Source organism: Pristiophorus japonicus, chromosome 13 (genome assembly GCF_044704955.1).
Source record: "Pristiophorus japonicus isolate sPriJap1 chromosome 13, sPriJap1.hap1, whole genome shotgun sequence".
NCBI lineage: Eukaryota > Metazoa > Chordata > Chondrichthyes > Pristiophoridae > Pristiophorus > Pristiophorus japonicus.
This window is the reverse complement of record NC_091989.1, coordinates 69,825,692-69,844,459: the sequence shown is the minus strand read 5'-3', so window position 1 is coordinate 69,844,459 and position 18,768 is coordinate 69,825,692. Positions and strand designations below refer to the sequence as shown.

The following is an 18,768-nucleotide window of genomic DNA, read 5'->3' as shown; positions in this document are numbered from 1 at the left end:
CCCTTAGAGGCTGAGATAGGTAAAATTATAATGGGGAATAAGGAAATGGCAGAGACTTTAAACAAATATTTTGTATCTGTCGTCACAGTAGAAGACACAAAAAGCATACTAAAAATAGTGGGGAACCAAGGGGCTAATGAGGGTGAGGAACTTAAAGTAATTACTATCAGTAGAGAAAATGTACTTGAGTGAACTAATGAGACTAAAAGCCGACAAATCCCTGGACCTGATGGTCTATATCCTAGGGTTCTAAAAGAGGTAGCTGCAGAGATGGTGGATGCATTGGTTGTGATCTTCCAAAATTCTCCAGATTCTAGAATGGTCACAGCGGATTGGAAGGTAGCAAATGTAACCCCGCTATTCAAGAAAGGAGGGAGAGAGAAAACCGGATACTATAGTTAGCATGACATCAGAAGTTAGGGAAATGCTGGAATTCATTATTAAGGAAATGGTAACGGGGCACTTATCACAATATTATTAGGCAGAGTCAATATGGTTTTATGAAAGGGAAATCATGTTTAACAAATTTATTTTGAGGCTGCAACGAGCAGAGTAGATAAAGGGGAACCAATGGATGTAGTATATTTAGAAACATAGAAAACATAGAAAATAGGTGCAGGAGTAGGCCATTCAGCCCTTCTAGCCTGCACCGCCATTCAATGAGTTCATGGCTGAACATGCAACTTCAGTACCCCCTTCCTGCTTTCTCGCTAAACCCCTTGATCCCCCGAGTAGTAAGGACTTCATCTAACTCCCTTTTGAATATATTTAGTGAATTGGCCTCAACTACTTTCTGTGGTAGAGAATTCCACAGGTTCACCACTCTCTGGGTGAAGAAGTTTCTCCTCATCTCGGTCCTAAATGGCTTACCCCTTATCCTTAGACTGTGACCCCTGGTTCTGGACTTCCCCAACATTGGGAACATTCTTCCTGCATCTAACCTGTCTAAACCCGTCAGAATTTTAAACGTTTCTATGAGGTCCCCTCTCATTCTTCTGAACTCCAGTGAATACAAGCCCAGTTGATCCAGTCTTTCTTGATAGGTCAGTCCCATCATCCCGGGAATCAGTCTGGTGAATCTTCGCTGCACTCCCTCAATAGCAAGAATGTCCTTCCTCAAGTTAGGAGACCAAAACTGTACACAATACTCCAGGTGTGGCCTCACCAAGGCCCTGTACAACTGTAGCAACACCTCCCTGCCCCTGTACTCAAATCTCCTCGCTATGAAGGCCAACATGCCATTTGCTTTCTTAACCGCCTGCTGTACCTGCATGCCAACCTTCAATGACTGATGTACCATGACACCCAGGTCTCGTTGCACCTCCCCTTTTCCTAATCTGTCACCATTCAGATAATAATCTGTCTCTCTGTTTTTACCACCAAAGTGGATAACCTCACATTTATCCACATTATACTTCATCTGCCATGCATTTTCCCATTCACCTAACCTATCCAAGTCACTCTGCAGCCTCATAGCATCCTCCTCGCAGCTCACACTGCCATCCAACTTAGTGTCATCCGCAAATTTGGAGATACTACATTTAATCCCCTCGTCTAAATCATTAATGTACAATGTAAACAGCTGGGGCCCCAGCACAGAGCCTTGCGGTACCCCACTAGTCACTGCCTGCCATTCTGAAAAGTATCCATTTATTCCTACTCTTTGCTTCCTGTCTGACAACCAGTTCTCAATCCACGTCAGCACACTACCCCCAATCCCATGTGCTTTAACTTTGCACATCAATCTCTTGTGTGGGACCTTGTCGAAAGCCTTCTGAAAGTCCAAATATACCACATCAACTGGTTCTCCCTTGTCCACTTTACTGGAAACATCCTCAAAATTCCAGAAGATTTGTCAAGCATGATTTCCCTTTCACAAATCCATGCTGACTTGGACTTATCATGTCACCTCTTTCCAAATGCGCTGCCAAGACATCCTTAATAATTTGGATTTCCAAACGGTATTCAATAAGGTGCCACATAAAAGGTTGCTCTGCAAGATAAGGACTCATGGGGTTGGGGGTAATATATTAGCATGGATAGAGGATTGGTTATCGGACAGAAAACAGAAAGTAGAGATAAATGAGTCATTTTCAATTTGGCAGGCTATAACTAGTGGGATGCTGCAAGGATCAGTGCTGGGCCCTCAGCTATTTACAATCTATATTAATGACCTAGATGAAGCGACTGAGTGCAGTGTATCCAAGTTTGCTGATGATACAAAGCTAGGTGGGACAGTAAGCTGTGAGGAAAACACAAAGAGCCTGCAAAGGAATATAGACAGATTAAGTGAGTGGACAGTAAGGTGACAGCTGGGGTATAATGTGGGGAAATATGAGGTTATTCACTTTGGTAGGAAGAATAGAAAAACAGAATATTTTTAAATGATGAGAAACTGAAATGTTAGTATTCAGAGAGATTTAGATGTCCTCGTACAGGAAACACAGAAAGTTAGCATGCAGGTACAAGCAATTAAGGAGGCAAATGGCATGTTGGACTTTACTGCAAGGGGGTTGGAGTACAAGAGTAAAGAAGTCTTAATACTTAAGAAGTGGTACAAGGCTTTGGTGAGATCACACCTGGAGTACTGTGCAAAGTTTTGGTCTCTATCTGAGAAAGGACATACACGCCTTAGAGGCGATGCAACAAAGGTTCACTAGATTGATTCCTGGACGGAGAGGGTTGTCCTATGAGGAGAGGTTGAGTAGATAGGGCCTATACACTTTGGAGTTTAGAAAAATGAAAGGTGATCTCATTGAAACATAAAAGATTCTGAGGGGGATTGACAGGGTAGCTGGTGAGAGGTTGATTCCCCTGCCTGGAGAGTCTAGAACTAGGGGGCATAGTCATAGGATAAGGGGCGGCCATTTAAGACTTAAATGAGCAGGAATTTTTTCACTCAGAGGGTTGTGAATCTTTGAATTTCTCTGCCTCAGAGGGCTGTGGAGGCTCAGTTCTTATGTTCATCCTAATGCAATCATAGAAAGTAATGCCTTTATTAGTTGATGCAGGGAATACAAGAGCAAGGAGGTTATGCTTAAACTGTATAAAACACTGGTTATGCCGCAGCTGGAATACTGTGTGCAGTTCTGGTCATCACATTACAGAAAAGATGTGATTGTAGTGGAAAGGGTGCAGAGAAGATTTACAAGAATGTTCCTTGGACTGGAGAATTTTGGCTATGAGGAAAGATTGGAGATACTGGGTCTCTTTTCTTTGGAAGAGGAGGGTATGGGGAGACCTTATTGAGGTGTATAAAATGATGGGGGGCCTGGATAGAGTGGATACTGTGGATGAGAGAACCTGTTTTCCTTGGTAGAGCGGTCAACAACCAGTGGGCATAGATTTAAAGTAATTGCGAGGAGGGTTAGAGGGGATTTGAAGGGAAATTTCTTCACCCAAAGGGTGGTGGGGGTCTGGAACTCACTGCCTGAAAGGATGGTAGAGGCAGAAACCCTCACCACATTTAAAAGATACTTGGATATGCACTTGAAGTGCCGTAACCTACAGGGCTACGGACCAAGAGCTGGAAAGTGGAATTAGGCTGGATAGCTCTTTGTCGGCCGGCGTGGACACAATTGGCCAAAATGGCCTCCTTCCGTGCTATAAATTTCTATGATTCTATGAGAAGGAGGCCATTTGGCAATATCACGGCACTCCCTTATAGTCAGCCTCTAGTATGTAGCCTATCTATCCCCTACACTCATTTCTTAAAGTTCTCTTCTTTCCCTCCTTGCAAGAGAAGAGAGCACAGAACAACAAAGAGACAGAGAACCGGAGGTGGCCCCCCAATTTATAGTACATTAATGGCAGCAGAGGCAGAGGTGCTAGAAATAAGCGGAGTGGCGGAGCTGCGGGGGATGGGAGATGGAAAGGCGGGGACCTCCCAACAACCTGGTGACAGAATTAAATATCATACAGCCACATGGCATACAACAGTCACTCATGGTAACTTGATGTCAACAGCCAGTGAAATATCATAATGTGCTTAATGGTCATGTTAAAGATTCTGGGCCCGAAATTCAGTACTGCTGGAAAGGTGCTCCTCCCCCCACCTTTTTGGGGCCATTTGCGCCGAAATTTTTTCATGGCTGGGCCACCCCATATTCAGCTCCAAAAGTGAACAAATGGTTTCCAGCGCTAATGAACCCTTCCAAAGTGGATTTTTCAGCGGTGTGGCTGTCTTAATTTGAGTGTTATCACCACTGAAAAATTCAGCATGCAGGTAAGGGTTTCTAATGAGTCAGCTGCTCCCTGGCCTTTTTAACAGCCAGGGTTTGCAGCAAGGCCCTGAGGGGGGAAGGAGGTTGGAAGGATGGCTGGTGTAAGAGGTGTAAGGAGAGCTTCTCTCCCAGTATTTGGAGATGGGGGCGCGGGGGGTGATCAGCATCCCTCACCCTCCTCCTGATGCCATCTCCCTCCTGGCCACCCTCTCTAGCTGCAGATCTGCGCATATCTGCATGTCCTTCTCTCTGTTGTGCAGCCATGGCTGCTGCCTCCCTTGCCCGCTGCCTGTCTGCACGGTGCTGATGGCGGCGCCTTCTCCTGCGTGCCGCACTGCTTCTGACCAGGTGTCGCCCTCCCAACACTCCTCCCATCCTCAGGGTGAACACTGCCAAGCAGGTCTCTGCAGCCCACAATGAGGCCTACAGGCCTCCACTAAAGAATCAGACCTGAAAGTTGTACAAAAGTCTGTGAAAACCTCTGAGCAGCACTCAGCAGGTTTAATGGAGCCAAAGCAATTAATAAAACTTACTGCACTTTTAATTAAAATTTAAAATTAATAAAACTATTTACCTACCAAACGGCCCCGATCGTGGCAAAACTCCAGCGGTGTCGCGTTCATGCACCGACTGGAAAACCTCACGGGGACACTGCCTGAAGAAGTCCCCAGTGTTTGTTGCTGAAAATCGCGGGCGTGGCCGTTTTCTAGTGGCCCGCCCGATTACCTTACCGCGCCACTAACTCCTTTAGCGCGGCTTCACCCCACCGATTCCGGCGGAAGTGTGCATCGTTCAAATCCCCCCGGAGCTGAATATGGCTTGGAGAGGGAAAAACACCCGACCGTGTTGGCCCATCGATTTTTTGATCGGCCGCCCAAACCCCACGGTAGCCGTCCATTCAGGGACGGTGAATTTCGGCACCTCTAATTCATGGCTTTACTCTCCCACAGGTCCATCAAGTGACCCCCCCCCCCCGCCATCCAACCGGTGGAGGAAGACGATTCCTCAGAGGAAGCTGCAGTCTCTGAGGGCGCACTGTCACCAGACCCATGCGGACCCAGCACCAGCGCAGATACACACACCTCGATGGGTCCCACGCGAGATACAGTAGTGTTGTCACTTGGTGCCTCACACATAATAAGTGAGCCAGAGCAGGTGGTGGAGACAGGGACAGCAGTGGAGACGTCCGGAGGGCACTGGACGTTCCCAGCTCTGCTCAGCTGGAAGTAGCTGCTGAACCTCGGGGGGCTATCGACAAAGAGGTTGATCTTGGAGGTGCAGCAAGAAATGCAGCAGGCTCTAGCAGCTTTCCCAGCCATGAAGTGCGTGATTGTAGAGAGAATGGAGGAGTCCATCTCCAGCATGAGCAGTACCATGTCGCAGGCAATGGCAATGATGTGTTCTTCCATGGAATGGATGGCCATCCTAGTCAAGGGAGTCCATGCTTGCTGCGAACATCAGCTTGCAGACTCTGATCGCAGTCATCTCGAGGAGGAATACCAACATAGACTTGGGCGTTCATCATCCCACTGCTTTGCAGCAAGGTGCTCTCCAGCTCCTTGCTAGCAGGGAAATGTGGGTGGCCCATGAGGAGGATGATAGTGAGAGGGGACATGGAAGTGGGGGCTCTGCTCAAAGCACTCCCCCGTTGCCTCCCCCTCAGTCAGAGCCCCACATGCTGCCTCGGATCCCGATGGCTGAGTCTGCCCCGGCACAGTCGCAGGAGGAGCAGTCTTTGGCGGGGCCCTCACAGGCTCCAAAGCCCAGAGAATATCCTCCAAAAGTGTTTAAGTAGTCGCCGCCGGGAAGTAAGCAACCTGCCTCTACCTCTGCTGAAGCCACAGGGAATGCACCACATAGAAGCACTCAGAAAAGAAAAAAAGGCACAATCATTGATGCACAAATGTATGCACATGGATGTTTGTCAAAATGTTAGTGTTAAGTTTCAGTTCTATTTATGACCCATATAAATTTATTTCAGTGCATCACTTTTCCGTCTTGTCCAATTTTGCCTGCTACCTGGGAAATGACCTTGTCAGTTGGAGTGCATTACTTAACCTCGATTAATGGGGGTGTGTGTGTGACAGAAATGGTTTGATAATTTTAGGTCTGCTTTGTGGTGTTGGTGGTGAGTGGGGGGAGTTAGTACAGCATCTGGGAGCCACTTAACTAAATTGTGTCATTATGAGGCCATCCCAGGCAACAATGTGCATCACTGCTGGTGCTATGTCCACCTCAGGTTCCTCCTACTCGGTGTTCCTCCTCCTCTTTCTCCTCCGAAGAGGCTCCATGCCATGCTTCTCCTGCAGCTCCAACCCTTGCTGCTGCGCTATGTTGTGCAGCATGCAACATACGAAGATCATTGTGGAGACCCTGGCTGGTCTGTACTGAAGGGCTCTGCCAGATCTGTCCAGGTATCTGAAGCGTATCTTCAGCATGCCGATTGCTTGCTCTATTACACATCAAGTCGCCAAATGGCTTTCATTATAGCGCTCCTTGGCCTCATTGCTTGACCTCCTCAAGTGTATCATCAGCCACCTCTTCAGTGGATAGCTGTTGTCTCCAAGCAGCCAGCCAGTAAGTCTGCTCGGAGATGTAACGAGCTGAGGGAGGGTGGACTGGGGCAGGACGAAAGAGGCATGACAGCTTCCTGGGATACTGGCACACACATGCATGATGGTCTTTTTGTGGTTGCAGATAAGCTGCACATTGAGGGAGTGGAAGCTTTCCGGTTCACAAACACTCCTGGGTGATCTGGCGGTGTCTTGATGGCCACGTGTGTGCAGCTGATGATGCTCTGCACCTGTGGGAAGCCAGCCAGAGCTGCAAAGCCGAGCACCCGCTCACTCACACTGACTTCGTCAGTGGCAAACTGAGTTGTGAAACATCGGTCACCTGGGTGATGCATTTGTGGGCTGCCGACGACGAGACCCTGCAAATGTTTGCTGTAGATCCCCGGAAGGAGGCGAAGAAATTGAGGATGCTGGTGATTTTGACAGCCACTGGTAAAGCGCGGTCACTAGGTCCTCTAGGCAGTAGGTCTTCCAGCGAGCTACAAATGTTTGTGTTGACCTGGCGCGATAGCCTGAGCCTCCTGAAGCGCTGCTGCCTAGTCATGTCCAGGAAACTCGTCCTCTGCCTGTATATCCTGTGGTTGGGGTACCACCTCCGGCGAGGAGCACTCCTGTGCTGATCCCCTCTCTCCTGTGGAGCATCAGGTCATTGAGGAAAAGGGTGCTGCTGCTGCTGTTCTTGGTGCTGAGGTCCAGGGTGAAACAGAATAAGCGGCACCCATGCTACTCTGATAGATGCCAGGTAAAGTGGCGATCAAAGCTGCAAAGCCGAATACCTGCTCAGTCACACTGGCTTTATTAGTGGCAAACTGATGCAATGTAGTGAGAGTGGCTTACAAGGGTTGCAGACATCACCTGCTGACCAGCTATTAACTGCTGACTCGCTCGGGAATCCACATTCTCTTCAGTGTAAAAATTCTGGCTCTAGTATGCTTCGAGCTGGCATATCAAACCACTGTGTTGTCAGACCAACGATGGATGGGCAATAAATGTGGCATTGCTAACATCAACCACATCCCAAGAACCAATATTAAAAGAATGACTGACACATCACATGGGTGCCTCTGCCAGGATTTGAGCAATCAAACATAAAATCACTCTGCTAAGGAAGGACAAAACAGAAGATTTGAGATATATTTTTGCAATACCTAAAAAGGGAATTCTGTTAACCGTCGCGGCGTGATTTAATTTGTGCTTTTTGTACATCCAGAAATTCCGTCAGCAGAATCAGTAGATGAATGTGTCGTTGACTTTAAGCAGTACACACCACTGGGTGGAGTCTATTATTTTGATGTGCTGAAGTTGCCACCTCAGCCCAAGTTCGTTAAAGGATGGAGAATCGTCCAGGTAGACTTCTACATTTTCATACCGCAACACCCTGAATGTCGTTTAAACAATGTTAAGAGAATAGAGTAAGTGTACTCGATCGTGATATCTACCTTTATGATATCTGACAGAAATATTTACATTTAAATAATTAATCCGGGGGGGGGACGGGGGACACATGTTCTTGATGTGTCACATGTAGTGAAATCGTAAGCACGTGAATAAAAAATGGGGTGAAAATTCGGTTGGAGGCTAATTAGGGCGCTAATGGCGGCGGGATGGTAAATTTTGCACTGGAATATGGTCTGCGTCTGCAGTCACAAAATTCATCAGCTAGGCCCTGAGTGTATGGCAGAGCGCTAAGGGATGCGTTCCACACCTCTCTCAGGGCGCTAGGCCGGCTGAGTAACTGAAAATCCCAAGCCCTAAAGAGAGACTTCCCTGGGAAAAAAGAAATCGGCAAGAAAAAACACCAAAAACATTCCCAATACCTTGCTCACCCCACGTAAACATAAATCACAAAAAAACCCGAAAACAATCAGGTAGACATTCCTTCTCTCACCGCGGCTGGAACAGCTCGGACTGCCTGCTTTCCCAGGTGGTCCCGCTAGGACACGCTACGAGGTGCTATGGGTCCCCCAGAAAACAAATTTCAGAACGGTGTCGCAACCGGGGGTGTTACACACCGGCTCGACTCTCCCGGGGCGGCACTGCTCCGCGTCCCCGCAAAACCGGCACCGAATGTCCCGGTAGGACACTGGAAGCTGGGCTCCTGCCCGGAAATCAATTTCACTGCCATTAGTGCCCCCTGGGGTGCGAACAGAGGAGGCAACAGACCGAATTTCCACCCCCAAGTGTTTCTGATTTTTGCATAACGGTAAACTCAGCCATTCCCAGCGTTCAGCTGTGCTCACAAAGGGTGGTCAGAGAATTAGAGCTACAAGAGTTTCAAGCCCCCACTTCAGAACATGAGCACATGGTCTAAGCTAACACTTTAGTGCTGCACCAAGGGAGTGCTGCATTGTCTCGTAGGGAATGCCTTTTAGTTGAGATGTTAAGTCGAGGCCTCGTAGTTGTAAAAAAAATCCTACGGCACTATTCGAAGAAGAGCAGGGAGTGTTCTGGTCAACATTATTCTCTCAACCAACAGCAATCAAAAACAACTTATCTGAATTTATGTGAGGGCAGAATACAAGGACATCTTTGGCAGTGGTCAAATGCACACACAAAGGCAAGAAATAGGTAAATGGCAACAGAAAAGGCCATTTAAAACTTTCTTTGCCTTAATTTATAACTGTTTTTTGAACATACAAATATAATCATACAGATAAATCCAGCAACTAGGATTGGAGAACTGCTAACGTTGTACCATTGTTTAAAAAGGGAGGAAGGAATAAACCGAATAATTACAGGCCAGTTAGTTTAATCTCAGTGCAGGGCAAATTATTGGAGTCAATTCTGAGGGACAGTATAAATCTTAATTTAGAAAGACACAGATTGATCGAGGACAGTCAGCATGGATTTGTTAAGGGAAGGTCGTGTTTGACGAACCTGATTGAATGTTTTGAGACGGTAACCAGGGGGGTCGATGAGGGTAGTGCGTTTAATGTAGTCTACATGGATTTTAGCATGGCAGGCTGATTAAAAAAATAAAAGCCCATGGGATCCAAAGGAGAGTGGAAAATTGGATCCAAAATTGGCTCAGTGGCAGGAAGCAAAGGGTTGATGGGTATTTTTGCGACTGGAAGGCTGATTCCAGTGGGGTTCCGCAGGGCTCAGTACTCGGTCCCTTGTTTTTTTGTAGAATATATTCATGATTTAGACTTAAATGTACGGGGTATGATAAAGACATTTGCGGATGATACAAAAATTGTCTGTGGTTGACAGTGAGGAGGAAAGCTGTAGACTGCAAGAAGATATCGATGAATTGGTCAATTGGGCAGAAAAGTGGAAAATAGAATTCAATCCAGAAAAGTGTGAGGTAATGCATTTGGGGAGGGGCAACAAGGCAAGGGAATAGACAATAAACGGGAGGATACTGAGAGTTGTGGAAGAACAGAGGGCTCTTGGAGTGTGTGTCCACAGATCCTTAAAGGTAGCAGGACAGGTCGATAAGGTAGTTAAAAAGGCATACGGAATGCTTTCCTTTATTAGTCGAGGCACAGAATATAAAAGCAGGGAAGTTATGCTGGAACTGTATACAACACTAGTTAGGTCGCAGCTGGAGAACTGCGTGCAGTTCTGGTCACCACATTACAGGAAAGATGTGATTGCACTAGAGAGGGTCTAGAGGAGATTTACGAAGATGTTGCCAGGACTGGAGAATTTTGGCTATGAGGAAAGATTGGATAGGCTGGGGTTGTTTTCTTTGGAACATAGGAGGCTGAGGGGAGATTTCATTGAGGCGAATAGAATTATTAGGGGCATAGATAGGAAGGACCTGTTTTCCTTAGCAGAGGAGTCAATAACCAGGGGGCATAGATTTAAAGTAGTTGGTAGAAGGATCAGAGGGGAGAGGAGGAAAAATATTTTCACTCGGAGGGTGGTGGAGGTCTGGAACTCACTGCCTGAAAGGGTGGTAGAGGCAGAAACCCTCACCACATTTAAAAAGTACTTGGATGTGCACTTAAAGTGCTGTAACCTACAGGGCTACGGACCTAGAGCTGGAAGGTAGGATTAGGCTAGGTAGCTCTTTTTCGAACAAAACGGAAATGATGGGCCGAATGGCCTCCTCTGTGACGTAATTTTCTATGATTCTATGAACTACAGGCCAGCCAATTTTGGCTCGGTGGTGGAGAAGCTTTTAGAAACATTAATGAGGGACAAGTGTGAATTAATTAAGGAAAGCCAGCACGGATTTGTTAAAGGCAAATCGTGTTTAACCAACTTGATTGAGTTTTTTGTTGAGCAAATAACACCAACAACGTGTATTTATATAGCGCCTTTAACGCAGTGAAACGTCCCAAGGCGCTTCACAGGAGTATTATGAGATTTTAAAAATTGACACTGAGCCGCAAAGGAGAAATTAGTGCAGGTGACCAAAAGCTTGGTCAAAAAGGTAGGTTTTAAAGGAGCGTCTTGAAGGAAGAAAGAGAGGCGGAGAGGTTTAGGCAGGGAATTCCAGAGCTTGAGGCCCAGTCAACAGAAGGCACGGCCAACAATGGTTAGGTGATTATAATCAGGGATGCTTAAGAGGGCAAAATTAGAGGAGCACAGATATCTCGGGAGGTTGTGTGGCTGGAGGAAATTAAAGAGATAGGGAGGAGTGAGACCATGGAGGGATTTGAAAATAAGGATGAGACTTTTGAAATCAAGGCATTGCTTAACTGGGAGCCAATGTATGTCAGCGAGCACAGGGATGATGGGTGAGCAGGACTTGGTGCGAGTTAGGACACGGGCAGCTGAGTTTTGGATCACCTCTAGTTTATGTAGGGTAGAATGTGGGAGGGCCAGCCAGGAGTGCGTTGGAATAGTCAAGTCTAGAGGTAACAAAGGCATGGATGAGGGCTTCAGCAGCAGATGAGCTGAGGCAGGGGCAGAAAAGGGTGATGTTACGGAGATGGAAATCGGCGGACTAGTTATGCTGCGGATATGTGGCTGGAAGCCCATTTCAAGGTCAAATATGACACCAAGGTTGCGAACAATGTGGTTCAGCCTCAGACAGAAATTGGGGAGAGAGATGGGATTAATGGCTAGGGAACTGAGTTTGTGGCGGGGACCAAAAACAATGGCTTCGGTCTTCCCAATATTCAGTTGGAGAAAATTTCTGCTCATCCAGAACTGGATATCGGACAAGCAGTCTGACAATTTAGAGACCGTGGAGGGGTCGAGAGAAGTGGTGGTGAGGTAGAGTTGGGTGTTATCAGCGTACATGTGGAAACTGACACCGGATGATGTCGCCAGATGAGAAATAGGAGGGGGCTAACCCTAACCCTAGCACTGGGCGGGCAAGTCGGTGAGAAAGTAGGATGGGATGGTTGGAGTTGCTGCTCGTAAGGAGGCAGCGACGAATGCCTCGATAGGCCCTTCGTAGGATGCCAAGAGAGGCACAGAGGGAAGCTGTAAGTTTATCTAGGAGGGAGTCAAGCCTGGGACAGTGGCAGGAGTTAGGAAAGTCGAAGAGTAATGAAGGATTGGGGTAGGGATTTGGGAGGTCAGAGTATCCGAGAGAGGAGAGATGAAAGGAGGCATGACAACAGGGGAGACGGTCAGGGAGGGAGAGAGAGAGAAAAGGAAAGAGGGAGGATAAGTGGAAAGTATTGAATGGCTCAGTTCCGGAGCGGCAGCCAAAGTGCGCACACGAATGGACACGGGACAAGCTCAGGTTACATCGGCCTGTTTAAATGTAGTAGTTACAGAGGGTTGGTGAGGATAATGTGGTTGACGTGGCGTATATGCATTTCCAAAAGGCGTCGACAAAGTGCCATATAATAAGCTTACCAGCAAAGTTGAAGCCCATGGAATAACAAGGACAGTGGCAGCATGGATACAAAATTGTCTAAGTAACAGGAAACAGAGAGTAGTGGTGAATGGTTGTTTTTTGGACTGGAGGAAGGTACACAGTGGTGTTCCCCAAGGGTCGGTTCCAGGACCACTGCTTTTCCTGATATATATTAATGACTTGGGTGTACAGGGCACAATTTCAAAATTTGCAGATGACACAAAACTTGCAAGTATAGTGAACAGTGAGGAGGATAGTGATAGACTTCAAGAGGACATAGGCAGTCTGGTGGAATGGGTGGACACGTGGCAGATGAAATTTAATGCGGAAAAGTGCGAAGTGATATATTTTGGTAGAAAGAATGAGGAGTGAAATCAGGAGATATTTCATAACTCTCAACAAAAATATATTCCAATGAGAAGGGATTACCATCCGTAGCTAATTAAGGAAGTAAAGGAGGGTATCAAATTGAAAACAAAGGCATACCAAGTGGCCAAGGACAGTGGGAGGCCAGAAGATTGGGAAACTTTTAAAAGCCAGCAAAGAACGACTAAAAAAATAATAAAGAGGGGGAAGTTAGATTATAAAAACAGAAATATAAAAACAGATAGTAAGAGTTTCTACAGGTACATAAAAAGAATAAGAGTGGCTAAAGTAAATGTTGGTCCCTTGGAGGATGAGACTGGGGAATTAATAATGGAGAACAGGGACATGGCAGAGACTTTGAACAAATATTTTGTATCGGTCTTCACGGTAGAAGACACTAAAAACATCCCAATAGTGGATAATCATGGGGCTATAGGGAGGGAGGAACTAAATACAATCACTATCACTAAAGAAGTAGTACTCGGTAAAATAATGGGACTAAAGGCGGACAAGTCCCCTGGTCCTGATGGCTTGCATCCTAGGGTCTTAAAAGAAGTGGCTGCAGAGATAGTGGATGCATTGGTTGTAATCCACCTGCATTCTGGGGAGGTCCCAGCAGATTGGAAAACTGCAAATGTAATGCCCCTATTTAAAAAAGGAGGCAGACAGAAAGCAGGAAACTAGATCAGTTGTTGTTGGTAAAATGCTGGAGTCCATTATTAAAGAAGCAGTAGCGGGACATTTGGAAAAGCATAATTCAGTCAAGCAGAGTCAGCATGGTTTTATGAAAGAGAAATCATGTTTGACAAATTTGCTGAAGTTCTTGGAGGATGTAATGAGCAGGGTGGATAAGGGGGAACCAGTGGATGTGGTGTATTTGGATTTCCAGAAGGCATTCAATAAGGTGCCACATAAAAGGTTACTGCACAAGATAAAAGTTCACGTCGTTGGGGGCAATATATTAGCATGGATAGAGGATTGGCTAACTAACAGAAAACAGGGAGTCGGAATAAATGGGTCTTTTTCCGGTTGGCAAACAGTAACTAGTGGAGTGCCGCAGGGATCAGTGCTGGGTCCTCAACTATTTACAATCTATATTAATGACTTGAATGAAGGGATCGAGTGTAATGTAGCCAAGTTTGCTGACGATACAAAGATGGATGGGAAAGCAAATTGTGAGGAGGACACAAAAAGTCTGCAAAGGAATATAGATAGACAGGCTAAGTGAGTGGGCAAAAATTTGGCAGATGGAGTATAATGTGGGAAAATATGAGGTTATCCACTTTGGCAGAAAAAATAGAAAAGCAAATTACTGTTTAAATGGAGAAAAATTGCAAAGTGTTGCAATGCAGAGGGACCTGGAAGTACTTGTACATGAAACACAAAAAGTTAGTTTGCAGGTACAGCACATAATCAGGAAGGCAAATGGAATGTTGGCCTTTATTGCAAGGGGGATGGAGTATAAAACCCTGCTACAACTGTACAGGGTATTGGTGAGGCCACACCTGGAGTATTGCATACAGTTTTGGTCTCCGTATTTAAGGAAGGATATACTTGCATTGGAGGCAGTTCAGAGAAGGTTCACTAGGTTGATTCTGGAGATGAAAGGGTTGAATTATGAAGATAGGTTGAGTAGGTTGGGCCTGTACTCATTGGAATTCAGAAGGATGAAAGGTGATCTTATGGAAACATAAAAGATAATGAGGGGTCTCGACAAGGTGGAATGCAGAGAGGATATTTCCATTCATAAGGGAAATTAGAACTAGGGGGCATAGTCTCAGAATAAGGGGCCGCCCATTTAAAACTGAGATGAGGAGGAATTTCTTCTCTCAGAGGCTTGTAAATCTCTGCCCCAGAGGCTGGGTCATTGAATATATTTAAGGCGGAGATAGACAGATTTTTGAGGGATAGGGGAATAAAGGGTTATGGGGAGTGGGCAGGGAAGTGGAGCTGAGCCCAGGATCAGATCAACCGTGATCTTATTAAATGGCAGAGCAGGCTCGAGGGGCCAAATGGCCTACTCCTGCTCCTATTTCTTATGTTGTAAATATAAACTAAAGGGTACAATCCTAAAGGGGGTGCATGAACAGAGACACCGAGGGGTATATGTGCACAAATCGTTGAAGGTGGCAGGGCAGGTTGAGAATGCAGTTAAAATAGCTTGTGGGATGCAGAATGGATTGCTAGCTGGCTTCAAGACAGAGAGCAGAGGTAAAGGGTAGCTATTCACAGCGGCAGAATGTGGGACGTGGTGTCGCACAAGGATCAGTGCTGGAACCACTGTTGTTCTCAATTTACATTAACAATTTAGACTTTGGAATCAAAAACACAATTTCTAAATTTGCTGATGACTGCAAATTGGGGGTATGGGGATATGAAATACAGAGGAGAATGGCAACAACTTACAGGAGGACATTAATAAACTTGCAGAATGCGCATATAATTGGCAAATGAAATTCAACACAGATAAATGTGAGGTATTACATTTTGGTAGGAAGAATAAGGTGCAAGTTTAGGTGGGGTAGAGGAACAAAGGGATCTCGGAGTACAAATACACAAATCACAAAGTTGCGACACAGGTTAGCAAGGCTGTAAAAAAGCAAACCAAGCACTAGGGTTTATTTCTAGAGGGATAGAATTGAAAAGTAGGGAAGTTATGCTAAACCTGTATCAAACCTTGGTTAGACCACACTTAGAGTATTGCGTACAATTCTGGTTGCCATATTATAAAAAGGATATGGAGGCACTGGAGAGGGTGCAGAGAAGATTTACAAGGATGATACCAGAAATGCAAAGATATAGATATAAGGAAATGATGAACAGGCTGAGGGGTGACCTATTAGACGTCTTTAAATTGATGAAAAGTTTTGATAGAGTGGACAGAGAAAATGTTTCCACTTGTGGGGAAGAGCATAACTAGAGGCCATTAATATAAGATAGTCACCAAGAAATCCAATAGGGAATTCAGAAGAAACTTCTTTAACCAAAGAGTAATGAGAATGTGGAACTCGCTACCACAGGGAATGGTTGAAGCGAATAGTATAGATGCATTTAAGGGGAGGCTAGATAAGCATATGGGGGAGAAGGGAATAGAGGGCTATGCTGATAGATTTAGATGAGGAAAGACCGGAGGAGGCTCGAGTGCAGCATAGCCGGCATGGACTGGTTGGGCCGAATGGCCTGTTTCTGTGCCGTATATCCGATATAATCCTATGGATGGGTCCCCTCCTTCTCAGATTGTTTGTTAATTTATTAGGTTTTAGTAACATGAATGACAACTTACAGAATTAAAGTTTGGCCAACTGAAGGATGGGTTAGGAAGCCATCACAATAAACATATCAGTGGCTGAAAGTGGTTAAATAAGATGGGTTAAAAAGGAAATATTTCAATCTCGTTGAAAGAATCATTTCACATGTTAAGGTCACTTAAGATCCTTTGATTGGGATATGAAAAGTTTTGGATTAGTCGATCAGATAGCACTGAGAAGGAAGAGAGTGGGCATTTAGAAGAGAAGGCACGGGCAGGAGAGAGAAGGACAGAGTGAGATTGTTAGATTGCTCTCAGAAGGGCGAAATTTAAACAGGTGCAACAAAGTTTACAAGTTAACTCAGTAGCATGGGTTTCAAAGTATGGAATGTAATACAGCGACTGAATATGTGCCTGGTGCTGAGCAGAAGGGAGAAATGCTTGTTGATGACATATTTAAGACATAATCTAGCCGTCGTAAGAAGTGCATTGCCGAGAATGATAGGGCCAGCATACCGTGAAGTCTGAATGGCTTTGACCAAGTTTGCTGACATCCAAGACAGAAAGCCTAGGGCAGGTCATGCGATTGGGGAATGCTCTGCGAAATCAGCCATGGAGGCCCGAGACCTGCAATGCACCCGAGTTACTCAAGTCGCACTGGTGCGGGCAGCGAATGCAGAGAGGTCTGGGGCAATGTTCCCTTTAAGCTGCGCAGCCATGCAGCACTCTGGAGGTCCCGCACAGCCAGCTCTTAAATGGAAAAACCGCGCCTGCGCAGAATTGCAAATGGGCCGCGCAGCCTGTTAAAGGGGCTGTGAAGCTCCAATAAAAATTAGAGGGAACATTGGTCTGAGGGTCTTTGCATACGTTGTGCAGTATGCTCATTAGCAGCCCCCACCCCATCCAACTTACATGCAAATGATGCAGATATCCCATTAAGCACTGGAATGCCTGAGCAGTGCTGCAGCTGCATAGTGGCCTCTTTGACTGGATGCTGAAGAGATGCCGCCATTTAAATATTTATTTTTTAATGGGCATCTCTGTCCTTTGCTCTGCCATATTGCCCTTACCCAGGGCGGCCTCCTGGCCCTGTGCGCCCTCCCCTGTGTGCAGTGGCTCTCTAACATGCCTGGAATGGGCCAAGTACAACCCTTCATTGGCTGTCTACGTAAACTCGAGGTGATGCAAAACTCGGCTGCCCGTGTCTTAACTCGCACCAAGTCCCGCTCACCCATCACCTCTGTGCTCGCTGACCTACATTGGCTTCCGATTAAGCAATGCCTCCATTTCAAAATTCCCTGCCTAAACCTCTCCGTCTCTCTACCTCTCTTTCCTCCTTCAAGACGCTCGTTAAAACCTACCTCTTTGACCAAGCTTTTGGTCACCTACACCAATTTCTACTTATGCAGCTCAGTTTCAAAATTTTTATCGTAAGATACTTCTGTGAAGTGCCTTGGGACATTTCACTACGTTAAAGGCGCTATATAAATACAAGTTGTTGTTGTCTTGCGGCCCTGGAGATCTTAGTGCAGCATGAGACGTACTCAAAGCACCTAAAAATTATGTACAGTAGACTGCCTTTCTTATCTGGTGAATGCTGGCAATTGGTTTCCGTAAGTCTAACAATATCAGAAACTGAAACACAATGTGTAGATTTGCAGCCGGCGAAGACTGTCGTGTCAGCACTGTACTGTTTGCAGTTCCTATTGAGCCCTTGATACTCCTGGTGAACTGGGTCAAATCATAGGCAGTCCCTCCAAGCGAGGATGACTTGCTTCCACGCTAAAGAGGGATGAGTTCACAGGTGTTTCAATGAAGGACCTAATATTCCAGATCCCGAAATACATTGTGAAGGGTGGAAGATGTCTGTGCGTGGATTTTTTTAACGTGTGGTGACCGTTGCACACCAGCCACCGCACGGGCTTGACAGAGCTAGGTCTTTATCCAGTGGCAAGGATTGACCAAGACGACTGGTGACCAGTTCTGCTGCACGGAGCTAGTGCGCACACATATCGCAGTGTGGGCTGGCCCGTGCTGCCCCTGGCCTCTTCTGAGTCCCAAACTCAGCTTCTCCTGAACCGCAGTCACTGCCATCTACAAACTCTTGCCGCTTCGTGAACATAAGCAAATGCTGTACCTGCCCGCACTGCAATCAGGCGGCCTGGCTCGCAGCCGTCGCCCTCCTGCAGCACCACGCACTGCTCCCTGCAGTGGTATGCCGCCGCACGTTGCTCCCTCTAATGGCCCCGGCCTGCTGATGGTCTTACGGGCCGGGACCGCGCCGATTTCCGGGCCGGACCACTGCATGCTGCTCCCTCTAATGGCCCCGGCCTGCTGATGGTCCTTTAAAAGCACATCATTGACTGTGAAGCACTTTGGGTCAAATTGCACTTTAACCAGTAACGTGTTGCTTTCCTGCTGTTAATAGAACAATGGCTTAATTAATGCCAATTGAATCAGTAGCTGCAGGTTGATTCATGAGCCACTGTCCCCAGTCACAAATGTAAGTCCTGATGCGCTTTCCTGCACATTGATGGGAGATTCGAAGGCTCTCTGAGACTCTCTATTCAATGTGTGGTATATATACAATTT

General features: G+C 46.3%; 1 protein-coding gene across 1 annotated transcript in view; it reads left to right on the top strand.

The window, feature by feature from the left end:
* The window catches only part of dnai7 (dynein axonemal intermediate chain 7), a 125,656-nt gene that overhangs the window by 73,117 nt on the left and 33,771 nt on the right, over positions 1 to 18,768 (top strand). The window contains exon 11 of the mRNA XM_070896767.1: positions 8,007 to 8,143. Coding sequence (XP_070752868.1) covers positions 8,007 to 8,143 — 137 coding nt within the window. The remainder of the gene's footprint in view (positions 1 to 8,006; positions 8,144 to 18,768) is intronic.